Source organism: Lynx canadensis, chromosome X, assembly GCF_007474595.2.
Source record: "Lynx canadensis isolate LIC74 chromosome X, mLynCan4.pri.v2, whole genome shotgun sequence".
Lineage (NCBI taxonomy): Eukaryota > Metazoa > Chordata > Mammalia > Carnivora > Felidae > Lynx > Lynx canadensis.
Window position 1 is genome coordinate 38,636,179 of NC_044321.2, and position 15,434 is coordinate 38,651,612.

General features: G+C 43.1%; 1 protein-coding gene across 1 annotated transcript; it reads right to left on the minus strand.

The window, feature by feature from the left end:
- Positions 1 to 2,364: 2,364 nt before the first annotated feature.
- On the minus strand, positions 2,365 to 15,168 carry FUNDC1 (FUN14 domain containing 1). The gene is made up of 5 exons (XM_030305709.1): positions 15,002 to 15,168; positions 14,142 to 14,298; positions 10,294 to 10,369; positions 5,276 to 5,404; positions 2,365 to 3,002 (listed from the first exon to the last, which is right to left on the minus strand). The coding sequence occupies exons 1-5, from the start codon at positions 15,027 to 15,029 to the stop codon at positions 2,925 to 2,927; spliced, it is 468 nt and encodes a 155-aa protein (XP_030161569.1). The 5' UTR covers positions 15,030 to 15,168; the 3' UTR covers positions 2,365 to 2,924.
- Positions 15,169 to 15,434: the final 266 nt, after the last annotated feature.

Below are 15,434 nucleotides of genomic sequence, written 5' to 3' on the forward strand. Positions count from 1 at the left end.
ATATATATATATAAATTTTTTTTTTTTTTAAGTAGGCTTCATGCCCAGTGCAGAGCCCAATGCTGGGCTTGAACTCACAACCTGAGCTGAGATCAAGAGTCGGACACTTAACTGACTGAGCCACCCAGGTGCCCCTCTATATATTCTTTATGCTGATGTAATTTTCTCTCATGAGCATATTTCATTTATATTGTATTTGAAATAAGAAAACACATTCAAAGTCGTCTTTTTGTGTGTGAGGGGGGTGGGGAGCATTGGAAGAAAATAAACTAAAAACCAGTCGAAATGTCCTTAAATATCTTCCAAAGCCTAGGCCACAAAATACCTATATCCCACACGCTCGAGTTTAAACAAATTTTGCAAATAGTCTTTATGCCCTCAAACATTAAAAAAAAAAAAAATCCCCATTTTACACAAAGGCAGGCTATAGGCTTTTCATTCTAGCTAAGCACCACCAAGTCATTTGTGATGGAGCCTCTGATTTACTGGACTGCCACCCGGAAAAAGGTTCCTATGGGTTAACACCAACCCTCTGGCACAGTAACGGGCTTTCCACACACTCAGTCGCCCATTCCCAACATTAAATGAAGACCTCCCTCGAGCAAAGCATTACACAGCGCGCGTCAACAAGTTAGAGATGAACACAGAGGCCTGCCTCAAGTAACCTACAACCTTATGGGGAGACGGTGCAGATATGAGGCAGAGAGTAAGGGGCAGTAACACAGAAAAGACAGTATGGAGAGCCCAGGTTGGAGTCTGGACAGTATGGAGAGCCCAGACCAATTTACAGATTGGTCTGTAAATATTTTCAAACACATCAACAGATACTTGGAAAGGTAGGGGAGAAAATGAAGGGCCATCTTTTTTCAGGTTTCATTCATGGTTGGACTCTGAAAGTAGTTATCCCTACCTCTCCCTAAGTAGATAGCCCTATCCTTATTGGCCACTAATCATATGCCACGTTCTCCAATATTATTATGGAACTTCTATAGGGGAATCTCTTAGTCTCTATTTGAAGGCAGACATTTTTGTGCCCCCGCTTTCCTAGTGTAGCATGCACAGAGCAGACACGGCAAATTTTCCAAAATGAACAAATTGAGCCAACTCTCAGAGCTCCCCACAGCAGGCTGCCTCATTGTATCAGATGAAAACATCACACGGATATGGCACACAGAAGTACAGCCAATATTCTACTTGATGTAGCAGATTTTCCCCTTTAATTCCACAGCAGTGGAAGGCTTGGCAAGGCCAAAAGAGAGAAAAGCTCAAGGACAAAACAGGTATTTATAAGCGAAATCACTTCATATTAAGAAAGGCTGAGGTGCCCACGTGGCGCAGTTAAGCATCAGGCTTTAAAAAAAATTTTTTTTAATGTTTGAGAGAGAGAGAGAGAGAGAGAGAGAGAACATAAGCAGGGGGAGGGGCAGAGAGAGAGGGAGACACAGAAGCCGAAGCAGGTTCTAGGCTCTGAGCTGTCAGGACAGAGCCCCACGACGTGAGGCTCGAACTCACGAACAAACGTTGGACTCTTGATCTCGGCTCGGGTCACGATCTCACGGTTCGTGAGATCGAGCCCGGCTACGGGCCCTGTGCTGACAGCATGGAGCCTGCTTGGGATTCTCTCCCTCCCTCTCTCTCTCTGACTCTCCCCTACCTGTGTGTGCGTGTGCGTGTGCACGCACATTCTCTCTCTTGAAAGAAATACATAAACTTTCCAATCTGAAGCCCCCAATGCAGGCGGCTCTGCTGTTTTTCCAATTCCAACATAGGGTTCTATGAACAAAAGAATTAATACAGAAAGCTTTTCTGGGCAAAGGAGCCTCTGACGGAGTGTGATCGGGCTCAGAGAAACAAGTCAACTCGTCTAGTGCTCAACACGATGCTACCAAAACCTGAAAGTCTTAGCACTTACGTCTCAGATTAGATCAGAGAGAAAATTCTCTTTCAGTTCCGATTTCATAGTGACACAGAGAATCAATGTTCTTCAAATAGTAAATTTACTTATTTAAAATAAGTAATTTAAAGTGATTTGTACCTCTTGGTGGAAGAAGGGGCCAAAATAATAATTAGGATTTTTAGAAATGAGAAAGGAGGTTCACTCAAGGTTAATAAAATGAATCAGGGACCCAACTACATGCTCCCTCAAAATAATTAGCTCTGCCTGGGCCGCCAGGATAAATAAATTAATTGAAAAAGCTTATATACAAGACATTTTTAGAACTACAGACATCAAAAAAAAAAAAAAAAAAAAAAGGAGAAAGAGCTTCAGACATGACTATTTCCTTAGAAGGGCCTTCCTTGAAACTGTTTATTATAACTACTATAGAAGCAAAGTAAGAATCACAGAAAACCACCACCTAAAAATTGGTATTAAATCTGTTTAATATCTTTAATAATTCTATCACTTCTACAGCCTTCCACGAAAGGGCTTTACAGTTTTTTCCGTTTACTGCAAACGTATCTTTAAAAAGAAAAAAGCCAAGCTTGATGTTGAGGCTACGATACAGTTTTAATTACTGGCACTACACCACAAAGCAAAATGAGTACCATCTTACTTAAACGAAAGGAGGACGGCATTGCACTGGGGCATCTATCCGACACGTTGTTTTTTCTCGAGCGGTCTGCATCCAAGGCCGGTATTTTCTAGGCTAATTTAAAAACAAACGCAAATTTTCAAAAAATAAACGAAAGCCATGTTTTGCTCAGGAATACTACCGTACACATGCCATAGGGGTTGTTTTTTCACAGCCGATGCTGGAATGCCAAACATCAATGGCCAAACACTAAGTCTTGAGTCTGGCAGTGTGCACCCAGTTGTTTCTTGCTGCCCTGGACAATCTGATGGGGTCTCGTGTTGACAGACCACCTTGTGGCCACCGTTCTCTTCTTAAAGGTGACTCCGCTGTGCTAGAACATTCATCTCCTTAGGATGCAAGGCCTAGCAAAAAGCCTCCCACAAATCCGCTGGATATCACAATGTTCTGTTTGATAAATTCTGTTGCCTGAAACAGAAGTTTAAACAAAAAAAGACTCTTAATTGTGCTACGACGTGGACGAACCTTGAAAACGCTGCGCTAAGTGCAACAGACGGAAAAGGCAAAACGTTGCGTGATTCCGCTTAACGTGAATACTGAAATTCATCATGACAGGAAGTAGGACAGAGGCTACCAAGGGCTGGGGAGAGGGGTTCATTGTGGCAATTATTGCTTAATGCTTAGAGTTTCTGTTTGGGACAATGAAAAAGTTCTACACGTGGACTGTGGTAATGTTTGCACAGTAGTGTGAATGTACGTAATGCTACTAGAATACATATACGTATATATATATTTCTTTAAGTAGGCTCCGTGCCGAGCGTGGAAACCAAAGCGGGACTTGAACTCGTGGCCTATATATATATATATATATATATATATATATATATATATTAAAACGGTCAATTTTATATTACGTATCTTTTGCCACAGTAAGAAAAAGAAAAAACATGACGCAAATTAAAAATTTAAAAAGCCACTCTTAACCACTGAATTTCGTGCCAAGTAACGTTTTCACGGCTGTTTTCCCCAATGCAATAAATATTTGGCAAAAACGCTTCTACACCTACTGCTGCGGGTGCCAACCACCACACAAGATGCCAGGACTGTCCATTACAATCTGAAGGAGCACAGAGTCCTGGCCAGACACAGTAAGCTTCTTGGCTACTGAGAAAATAGGTATATCAGCAGCAAAAATCTCACAGGGAACGAGAAGCTATAGGGCAGACATAAATGAATGCAAGTTATTAGCACAGATTTAATAAATGCCCACAGCAGGCACAAAGATTTTTATTAACAGTCCACTTAGCCAGCAAGGAAAAAGGTACAAGGATCAAAAAAATATCACCCTGATAAAATGTTTAACCCAAATAAAACCAGGAAAGAGCAATAGACAAAGCCAGACCGTGGGATATTCTGCCTAGATGCTTCAAAAATGTCAGTGTCATGAAGGACGGGGGGGGGGGGGGGGGGGGGGGGGGCGGGAACCCCCACAGATAAGGGGACCGTTGAAGACCAAAGGAGACTTCAGAGACACGACAACCAAATGCAATATGCAATTCTTGACTGGCGGAAAAATGTATAAAAGAGATTTTGTGGAAAAATTTTAACATGGACTGCATACTAGGAAATATTACTTCATCCTGTTAAATAGGGTAATTGTAGAAGAGAACATCTATCTCTTAGAAGATAAATGCTGAAGATTTGAGTGAAAAGTAATCATGTAGTAAATGATTATGCAAAAAAAAAGAAGTGTAAATCACACATACACACTGAGAGCTAAAGCAAATGTCGTAAAACGATTTGGTAAATAGGTGAAGGGTATGTGTCCTTCAACAAGGGGTATTTGAAAAGTCCTTCAACTCTTCAACTGGTCTGAAAGTTTTCAAGATAAAAAGTTGGAGGTATTAAGAGACCAGAACAAAAACAAAGGCAAGGAGTATTCAATTCAATTCTAAACAGACTAGAAGACGACAAGATACACATAAAAACATTAATAAAACTATTACTAAAATACACACACTTTCAAAACATCCCACCTCGTGAAAAAAAAAACCAGGTAGTTTTGGGGCGCCTGGGTGGCGCAGTCGGTTAAGCGTCCGACTTCAGCCAGGTCACGATCTCGCGGTCCGTGAGTTCGAGCCCCGCGTCGGGCTCTGGGCTGATGGCTCAGAGCCTGGAGCCTGTTTCCGATTCTGTGTCTCCCTCTCTCTCTGCCCCTCCCCCGTTCGTGCTCTGTCTCTCTCTGTCCCAAAAATAAATAAAACGTTGAAAAAAAAAAAAAATTAAAAAACCAGGTAGTTTTAGTGGTACCACACCTTGCCTACACATGTACACATTTGTAAAACCGGAGGAAAACTTCTGGAAGAGTCATGTTATCAGTTTTTATATGCAGATCAAAGTAGGTAGGAGATGGGCAGCAAAAACTATGTTAACTACTACAAAAACAAAAACAAAAAAAGACTGATTTTTTTTTTTTTTTTTCCAGTCACCTCTACATCCAACGTGGGGCTGGAACTCATGACCCGGACGATCAAGAGTCACGTGCTCCTCCAACTGACCCAGCCAGGCGCCCTAATGATGACTGACTGAAATGGTGGCTTGATCCCAACAGTTTTACTTAACACTCCAGACATGACCAAAAACACCAACTTTTTAAAAGGCCATCACCAGTCGCATTTTCTGCTAAGCGAAACCCATGAAGAAAAAAAAAAAAAAGGAGCCAAAAATGTACATCGTCTTACTTCTTCGATTATATTGTTGATTTCAGGTGCTGCCTTATTTGCTCGTTTCTTAATCTGTCTTTTTGCTTTGTTTACATCTTTTTCAACTCTCTTCCAGTCAATCTGCACATAGCCACTGTGACTGGCAATCTGCAAAAATATAATCAAAATGGTTAATTGTAAACCAACCAGGCTGTTGACAAATCTCTTACCCAGGAATATATGGACATTTAGATTTCAAGAAATCTATGAGGCTTATAGGTAAGATATCACAATTTACTCATTTAATAAACACTGAGTGCCTGCCCTGTGCCAAGCATTGTAACGATAGCCAAGAAGAAGAGAGACATAAGTAAGTCCCCACGCTCAAAGAGCTCTGGGTCCGCAAGGGAAAAAAGATATTGAGCATAATTAATTATTTAGATGTGATGAACACTACGTTAAGAAACATATACTACATGATGGGAAAAGATTCCACAATCTTTTTATTGTGGAATAAACTATATTATAACTGTACTACAATTCTATCATAACTTTTAGAATTTGAGAATTAGCTAAAAAGACACAGAAACTATCTAAATTATACAGCTAATAAAACAGTACCTTTTAATTAAATAGATGTTTAGTTATATGGGATCAGAAGCCAATCAGTTATTAGGTCACTAAAGAAATCTAAAGTAGCTTGATAAAGGGTCTTTACTAACTCTAAGAATACTTTCTGGTAATCGCTTTTGAAAGCGGAATACAAAAGAAATATGCTCTATACAGGTTTCATGCCATAATTCCTTTTAATAAAACCATAGCTAAATGCATATTAACTATAAGAAAACCCCAAATGTGGTACTACGGAGACACTACAAATAATCTGAACCATAACATAGTGTGTAAGCCAGTACCATAAATTAGTCTCTTCAAATAATAAAATCAAAATATAAAGAATCACAAGAGCAGTAAACAATTAAGCCAGGTATACCATTATAAATCACTTCTATCAAGCTTATGCTTTCTTTGTAATCTTGAAAGGCATCACTTGACTTTGAACCATAAATAAAATATTTCGAATAACAAAAGTATGTGATTGTATATAAGTAGATTGCATGGGAATCTTAAGTTCCATTTTCACTGTGAATGACTCCATAGAAGAATTTCTTTATCTGCATTTCTTCCTGTATCGATTCACCTATTATCACTTCAAACTCCAGCCTCAGCAAAAGAGTGGTGATCAAATCAAATGGCAAGTGCGAGCTTTTCCTGGCAGCACCTGACACAGCAATTTGGGTCACAGGCAAGGAGGTGATGGTGAGCCTTAGGGACCCTCCCGTACATAGCAACTATAAACCCTGGTTAAAATACAAGCGCTCCAGAATTAGCAAAAGCAAGCAGACCTCAAAGGGAGTTGAAACTTGCAGGAAAGCAACAATGTAAGGTCAGTTGCCCATTTTTCTGGTTTTATCCTGAGGGCAGGTTGCACGTGCAGGGTGGCTAAACCTTTAACAGAAAACATGCCACCTTTCCGGCCCAAAGAACCAGATGACAGAGTCTACGATAATAACAACTGCCAGAAACGAGAGCGCTAGATAAGGGGAGTCCCAAATTCGACGTGTACACTCTACCCAAGTCCCGAACCACACATTCATAAGGCAGAGCCGTGCAATCTGGCCAAGGCTAACAGGACTGAATGGAGATTTGAGCTGCTACCCACCTCAGGTGAAACAGTCTGCCATTTGAGTCCAACCAAGTCAACTTTCTGCCAAAAGCGAAGTATCAATACTCTTCAGAGGAATAAAACAGAATCCAGAGTTTCCAGAGCATAACATTCCCAATACCCAGGATAAACTCCAAACTTTCTTCAAGTAGGATAAAATAAGAAAATATGGCCTAGTCTCAAAAGAAAATTAACAGATGCCAACCTTAAGATGAACCAGATACTTGAATTATCAGGACTTTAAACCAGCTATCAGAACGATGCTCAATGAGGTAAAGGAACCTGTGCTTGTAATCAATGAAAAGATAAGGAATCTCACCAGAGATACAGAAAATCTAAAAAGAGCCAAATGAAAATTCTAGAATTGGAAAATACAATATCTGAACTAAATTTATTGGCGAGGCTTGATGGAAAAGTAGATGACAAAACAAAGAGTCGGTGTACGCGAAGGTAGATCACTAGAAATTCCACAATTTGAAAGACCGAATAAGGAAATGAACAAACCCTAGGACATTATCAAAAAGCCTAATATGCACATAATCATGGTCATAATCTCTCCCTATCTCTCTCTGCCCCTCCCTGCTCTACTCTCTCTCTCTTCCCTCACTCAAAAGTAAATAAACATTTAAAAAATAAAAAAAAGAAAAGAAAAGAAAAGAAAAGAAAAGAAAAGAAAAGAAAAGAAAAGAAAAGAATGGTCAAAACCTTCTCAAACATGGTTAAACACATAAATTTACAGATTCAGGCTCAGTGACCTCCAGGTAACGATCTAACACAATTATGAAATAACAATACTCAGATGATGCATGGGTTGGAGGGGGGGCACAGAGGAACATAACGCAGGCAAGTGTGTGAGACTGGGGGGAGGGGAACGGTGGGCAAGGAAAGTTCAATAAATGATAAATTCTCATATTCCATAACAGGAAGCCACTAGTCAATGCCTCAAACTGAAAGATCAAGAAATATTCAATTAACTTTGTTTAGGAAAGAGGAAATAAGTACCTTGAGCATCGGCTAAGAGTTCAAGGAGTTGCCTCAAGGGAGGGAAAAATGGGGAGGGTAGGTAGTGAGGGAGGTAGGGAATTACTCTAACCTATAACGAGTCTTGTACATGTATTTGACCCTTTCAATTAGGGGCACACAAACAACTACAAAAAAATAAAAACTAAGTTTAAAAGATCTGCATACCACTGTCTATTTTAAGATGGCACTGTGATAAATAACTGGAGAACACTGAACATTGAGTTACTAGAAAAGCTTTAAGTTCTAAGTCAACAAATTTCTTTTTCTTAAGGTTTCTTTCTTTTTGAGAGAGAGCTTGTGTGTGCACGAGGGAGGGGTGGGGTGGGGTGCCGAGGATCTAAAGTGTGCTCCATGCTGACAGCAGCCAGCCCGACGTGGGGCTCGAACTCACGAACCATGAGATCATGACCTGAGCCCAAGTCGGACGCTCAACTGACTGAGCCACTCAGGTGCCCCTAAATATAAGTAAAGGTAATGAAATTATGGAAGCAGGCCTGAAGAACAATGGGCAATTAGGCTAAAAGTCATGTGTTACTCTGATTTCCTCTTTCAGTTTCTTCCTACTGAGCTTTCAAGGTGAGTCATATTTGTGGGAAAAGCTGGTTTGATGCAGACAGGTCCCACAGTCTTCCGCTTAGTGACTTCAAAGACTATGTAGATTAGGCACAGAGCCGTAGAAGGCAGCAACGGCAACATGTGAACCTGAAGGGAGTCTACTGAGGGGACTGAAACAGACTTCTGAAAAACTGACAGAGTGGACTGACATGTATTAATTCTCTTTATTCTGTGAACATTTTAGGAAAACTCTGCTTCAATTCGGTACCCTTCTCCCTTACACAGAAAAGACAACTGAGTTTTCAAAATAGCTGTCGAGTTAAATGTGTCTTGATTCTATATAAACACAAGTCAAAATCGGCTTAAGTACAATTGTCTTCTGTACCAAGGCTGGCATATTCATCCAAAGGCCTAAGTTTCGATATTAACCATATTCCTTTTTACCTCTTACCACAATAGGCAATTACTCCTAATAATGCCACTGATAGAAAGAAAATATATTTTTTTAAAGCTGTTTAGAAAAATAACATACACACACACACACACGTACATAGCTGTTTAGTAAACAACCCAAAATCTATGCTTAACACATACGAATTCAGTCCCTTTGCACTTCAGGCAATGACACTGGTTATTACATGATCAATGGCTTTGGTACTGAAGTCAGATGTTGGTTGCCGTGAACATCTATCATTTTAAAAATCTGGTACGACGGTCCTCTATATCTTTAAAATTATTGCTAACATTCATTCCCAGAGATTTTCAGTTTTGGGATTTACTATATTTGATCTTCAGGGAATGGTATTTTTGGAAAAATATATGCCAAACAGACATGAATGCCAGACAATATCCTGATAAACATCCTCTAACTGCAAAGCATTTTTAAACCTTATGCTTAGAGGAACATGAACAAAAACTACAATTTCAAATCCCCCTGCCTCAGAAATAGGATTATGGATGATGTTTTAAACCCTATTTTCCACTTTCTAGATTATTACGGTTTCCCAGTTTTAAAAAACAAGATAGAAATTGCTAACAGCAATTTCCTCTGGGAAGGAAAATTGCATGGCTGGAAAATGGGGAAAAGAAAGAGACCTTCTGAATTTCATCTGTCTGATTTTTAAATACACGTTTAAAACGGTCAAGATGAGGTTATATTATGGATGAAATGTTTATTTTGCTTCAAGGGAAATCTGGGTACGTCATAAAAAAAAATGAGGCACCTCAAACTTTGATAGTTGTCTTTTTAACTGGGATCTCTCTTTAGCTGGGATCAAACCATGGTTACGGAATGCAGACGTATTTAAACTGGTGTTTTTCATGACAGATGTCAGCTTTCAAAACTCATTTTAGTTCTTTTTTTTAATTTTTTTTTTATTTTTATTTTTTTTAATTTTTTTTTTCAACGTTTATTTATTTTTGGGACAGAGAGAGACAGAGCATGAACGGGGGAGGGGCAGAGAGAGAGGGAGACACAGAATCGGAAACAGGCTCCAGGCTCTGAGCCATCAGCCCAGAGCCCGACGCGGGGCTCGAACTCACGGACCACGAGATCGTGACCTGGCTGAAGTCGGACGCTTAACCGACTGCGCCACCCAGGCGCCCCTCATTTTAGTTCTTCCATAAACTGGTACCTAAAAGAAAAACCCCTCCACCCTCTATTAAAATGGACAGGAATGAAATGGCTGACCTTGACTTTCGCAGTCCCCGAGGGCTACATATGTAAGCAGAGGCAAAGACTGAGGCTTAGACATACCTGAAGAAGAAGAAAGCCACCGCCTACAGCGGTGGCTGCAAGCTTTCCGACCTTCTGGAACAAAAATCCCGCACACCTTGAATGAAAGAAATGACAAAGGATGAGAACAACCAGTGAGGTACTAAACTCTCTCCCTCTTCTCTTTTTCATTGCTTTCCTAATAAAATCTTAATGTCTTTCCATTTCTTTTGATCATATCCCTTACCGGCTCAGAACCCCTCAGTGTTTCCCTTGTTATATAGGCAAGTCAATAGCGCACAATCTAGCACGCCCGGCGGGCTCAGTCGGTAGAGCACGCGACCCCTGATCTCAGGGTCGTGAGTTCGAGCCCCACGTTGGGCCTAGAGCTTACTTAAAAAGAAAAAAGTGTACGATCTAAATTGTGATATGCTTCAAAATCAGGGATGGAGAGAAGAGGAGGGGAATTTAGAGGAAAAAAGACTGGCTACTGAAACAATGTTGAGTGCCCAAGGGCCTCATTGTGCTCTCCCTTCTACATTTGTAGAATTTGAAATTCCCTGTAAGAAAAGTGATTTTGTTTGCTTGTTTGTTATAATGCAGTCAAGACGTTCCATACACTTGGCCAACCCCCACTCTACCCAACCCTTCTGCGCCAATACCATTAGTTTCCAAACAGGTCATCACCATTGCTCAAGCTATTCATCTCCCTGCTTCTAGGGGTTTCTGCCTAGCTCTGCTCATCTAAAGCTTCTCCACCCTTTAAGGTCCCACTTAAGTTCCACCTTCAGGACTACAGTTAAGCCCATATTTCTCACAGCTGCTTAACTTTTTTTAAAATGCTTACTTATTTTTTAGAGAGAGAGAGAAAGAGACACAGAGTGCGAGAAGGGGAGGAGCAGAGAGGGAGACACAGAATCCAAAGCAGGCGCCAGGCTCTGAGCTGCCAGCACAGAGCCCCATGTGGGGCGTGAACTCACAAACCATGACATCATGACCTGAGCCGAAGTCGGACGCTTAGCTGACTGAGCCACCCAGGCGCCCCTCTCATGGCTTCTTTACCTCCATCTATACCGATGTCTATCCATCTCTAGATTAAACCTATTTTGTCCCATCTATCCTGTAAGAATGTCAGTCCATACTTCTTTTCTGATTAATTCTCCCCTGTGGTGAGCTCATATTCCCTCAGTATTCCAGATCCATACTGTTGTAAAAGAAGCCCAGATTTCTAACTCTAGTCTTCTGAACTGGGTTGAAGAGTGCCCTCTCCCCCCAAGCCCGAATTCACGTCCTTCCCAGAATCTCAGAATGTGACCTTCTTTGGATTAAGGGTCACTGAGGGTGTAATTCGTTAGGATGAGGCCACGCTGCAATACAGTGGGTCCAAAATCCAGTATGACTTGATCCGACATGTCACAGAGACACGCAGAGGGAACACAGCCATGTGATGGTGCAGCCAGAGATCGGAGTGCTATGTCTACAAGCCCAGGAATGCCGGGGGCGGCTGGCAACCAGCGACAGCTAGGAGAGAAGCTAGGAGATTTTTCCCTCTGAGCCTCCAAGAAGGAACCGACTCAGCTCACACCTCTCAGACTTCCAGCCTCCAGACCTGTGAAAGAATACATTTCTTGGATTTCTAAGCCACCTAGTCGCGGTACTTTGATACAATAGCTCTAGGAAACTAACATGCCGTCATAAATGGGCATTTTACATTTCCGGGGGCTTCTCTAGCACACAGAACCACATATTCGAACGTCCCAAGGCAAAAATCCTCTCTCCAACCAAATCCACTGTTGCTAAGGTCCCCCATCTGTAAGCAACAGCGCCGTTCTCTAGGTTTCCCCCCTCGTGGTCATCTCAGACTCTGGCTTCTTCATCACCTTCGGGGGGCCAGCTGATTGCCATTTCTATATACTCTATCTCCAGATCATTTGACTGTCTTCTTTCCATTCTCAAGGACATCACTGCCTTGCTTCCAGACCACACTAAGGGCGGGCCCTCTGGCTAGTTTTCACACCTCCCATCTCTCCTAGCAGACACCCACCCTGGTATTTCTTCTCATCATCCAAAACCTCTACCTGCCTACACCTGCATGTAATCTCCTTAGCCTCCCAGGCCACGTCCTGAACTGGTCTGAAACGTGAACTGCTTAGATTAATGCTTATTAACCATTCCTCCTTCATGCATGCCACAATAGTACGGCAGTCCTACACCTTAAGAAGAACTGCCAAAATGTACTATGCTAGATCCAAAGTCATTGCAACAAACCACCTGTGTAATATTAGAGTCCTACGAAACAGCTCCTGGGCCAACACTGCCTATAATCCAGACATATGTATTACTACGAAGACCGTGTCCCTCAGTAGGGGAGTTAGCAACACAGGCTCTGATAAAGGAGCAGAGGAGGCAAGCAGCAACCAAGTCACAACTGCGTCCCAGGGACCGTATCCCACAAGCACGTCTACCCTTTGCTAGATGGCATGAGCCGCTAAAATAAAGCTACTAACTCCCCCTGCTCTGTCTCTAGGATATCCAAGCAAACTTCTGCCAATTACGGGGCTTCTCACCGAGTCTGGCCTACGAGGAGAAAGCACACAATGATGTGATAATTCTATCGCTCCATTATTTTTTAGTCTCCTTTAAGACGGGGCTTTAGGCCCATACTCACATGAACCAATCACCCAAGGGCACCACACGGTGAGCTTAGCTGAGCAGAGGACCAGACTCTCCATTATCAGGGGTCGAGGTCCAAACCATCTGCGGAGAATCAACTGAATAACCAGGGCCCTGACCAGGCATCTCTCCTCTAATTGCAGGTCTTTTCCTTAGCAGCATTAATAAGTACACATGAATAAATACTGCAACTCTGCACCATGGAATCTTCACCATGCAGGTTTCTACCATGAAACGGCATTTACAAGACGGCGTAAAGGAGTGAACCATTGTTCCAAGGTACATGTACCTCACAAATCAAAAAAATGTAATACTTATCGAGTTTAAATAGGGAAATTTTTAATGTAAGATAAACTTAACTTAGAATCGAAGAAAACAATGATTACTCACAAACTAAGCATCCCCCGCCAACTACAAAAATTGTCTACGGTCGTGAACATTTTCAAAATAAAGGGTCATACTTGTTTGACCCTTGTCATCTGGCTAATCTTTTATTCCAAGACGAATAAACTTGATCTATAGTAGCAATTATGTAAGCATGAAGTCTAGAACATTCACTGGGTAGTTAGGTTAATGCTTATTAACTGCTCCTCCTTAATGCATTCCACAATATTATTACTGAGTAAGCAATCAGTCCTGTAATTCCAGCAAAGACCAGGTTCAATTCCAACCCTTCTTCAAAGTATTATAATAATCCAAATTAGCCCAGTGAACATCCACAGAACCATCGGTATCTTAATCAATAATTTGCACTGAGAATTTTCCACGGCTCTCTACAGGGCTGACAGTCCTGGAGACCAGTCCCACTGCGGGAGTCCTCACAGGTTTTTCCAGTTGTTAGCCTTGAACAAGTCAAAATTATTTACATGTAATTAACCCTCCTATGTTTCTTCCTTTTTAGCCACTGTCACTGAATCCGATGCACTCTACATCTGCTACATCTGAGGAGGTGGGAAAGTACATAAAGGATCAAAGGGCGGGACAGGAGGGAACAGCGGCACAAGTGGTGGGCATGGGGGAGCAGATCACCAAAACCACACACTGAGGCTCCTGAGTGTGTCCATCACACCCATCACATCACAGAGAAAAGCCTCAAGGCAGCGCTCTTCCGGGATTAGCAGTGCAAAGCCACTGAACGTGCACAGTAACTGGCCTGTTTACAAAAGGGCAGCAGTGCGGCTGCCCACGAAACTTAATGAAAAAGATGTTGTTCTCACCAGCCAGTCACCCCACCCATTACAATCTGGGTGGCCACTGAGTACTTTTCAACCATAGGTCCGGAACTGTGGCCAAACACTCGATTCCACCAATGGTGTCTTCTTGCATAGTCAGTTAAATCCAACACTTCGTAAGACTCGTCATCGCTTTCATACTCTTCAAAATACAAAATGGAAAGAAAGAGATTTAGAGGCGACCAAAAGTCAGAAACGTCCCGTAGCTTTTTTTTTTTTAGCTGTTATAACTCACTGCCAGGTTTGGCCGGCAGCTAAAAATGCCCAGATGGAAACATTAGTTTGTTACATCCAATCCCTTTCCAAAGAGCCTGGCATCTCCTTTCCAAAGGCCCAGGGACCGGCCTAGGGGCCCGAACCGGAGCCACGTCGGAGTTACACAGAAGTGAGGGGTCGCCCCCCTCCCGCCCCCACCAATGGCAGTAAGGTCAAGTCAGAGTTTCACAGCATGAAGGGTCACCCCCAAATCTCAGTAGGGTCAGGACCAGAGCTAGATCCAGTTTCATCAGTGGGAGGAATGGTGGGGGGGTGGGGGGGGGTCCTCCCCTGGCCGGCCGAACCGGTTAGGGGCCCGGCAGGATGAAATCACTTCAGTCAAGGCCAAAGCAGCACGTTTGAAGATGGACATGAAGGACCAGAGGTGAAGGTAGGGCAGGAGGCGGGGCTGTGTTAGGGACAGGGGTCGCTCTCCGCTGTGAGGGGAGGGAGTCTAGTTCAACAGGGGTGCCTCCAAAAACCAGAGCCCCAGGAGCCCTGGGGCAGGGGCAAGAAGAGGCGCCCCCGGGAGCAAGGTCGAGAGCTGTGAGCCGCGTCTTAAGCTACTACTCCGGGCCCCGGCCGCTCACCTTGGGGAGGGGGGTTCCGGGTCGCCATGATACCGCCGGCGGCCAGCTCTGAAGGTGGTCCCCACCCGCCCGCCTGCCTCTCCCCACTACTTTAAGAGACGTTCTAGGCCCAGGTGAAAGTCTATGGTCCCTTTTTTCCTCCTCCCCCTCCGGGCGCGTTGTCCGGTCCCCGCCCCTCTTCTCAGCGCTGGGTCTTCCGCGCAAGCGCAAGGCTCAGCGGTGGGTGGGTTGAGGGAGGGAGGCTAGCCGCCGCGCGAGGGCTTGTGGGAGTTGTAGTGCGTTGCCCGTCGCAACCCTGGCTTCCCACCCCACCCCCACCCCTCCTAAAATTTCAGTAACTGAATTCCGTGATCTTGTTTTAAAGAGCCCCAGGGCTGGAGGAGAGGCGGCCTCGCCGGACGGCTACGCCGTCCAGCCTGGCGTTCTCAACACT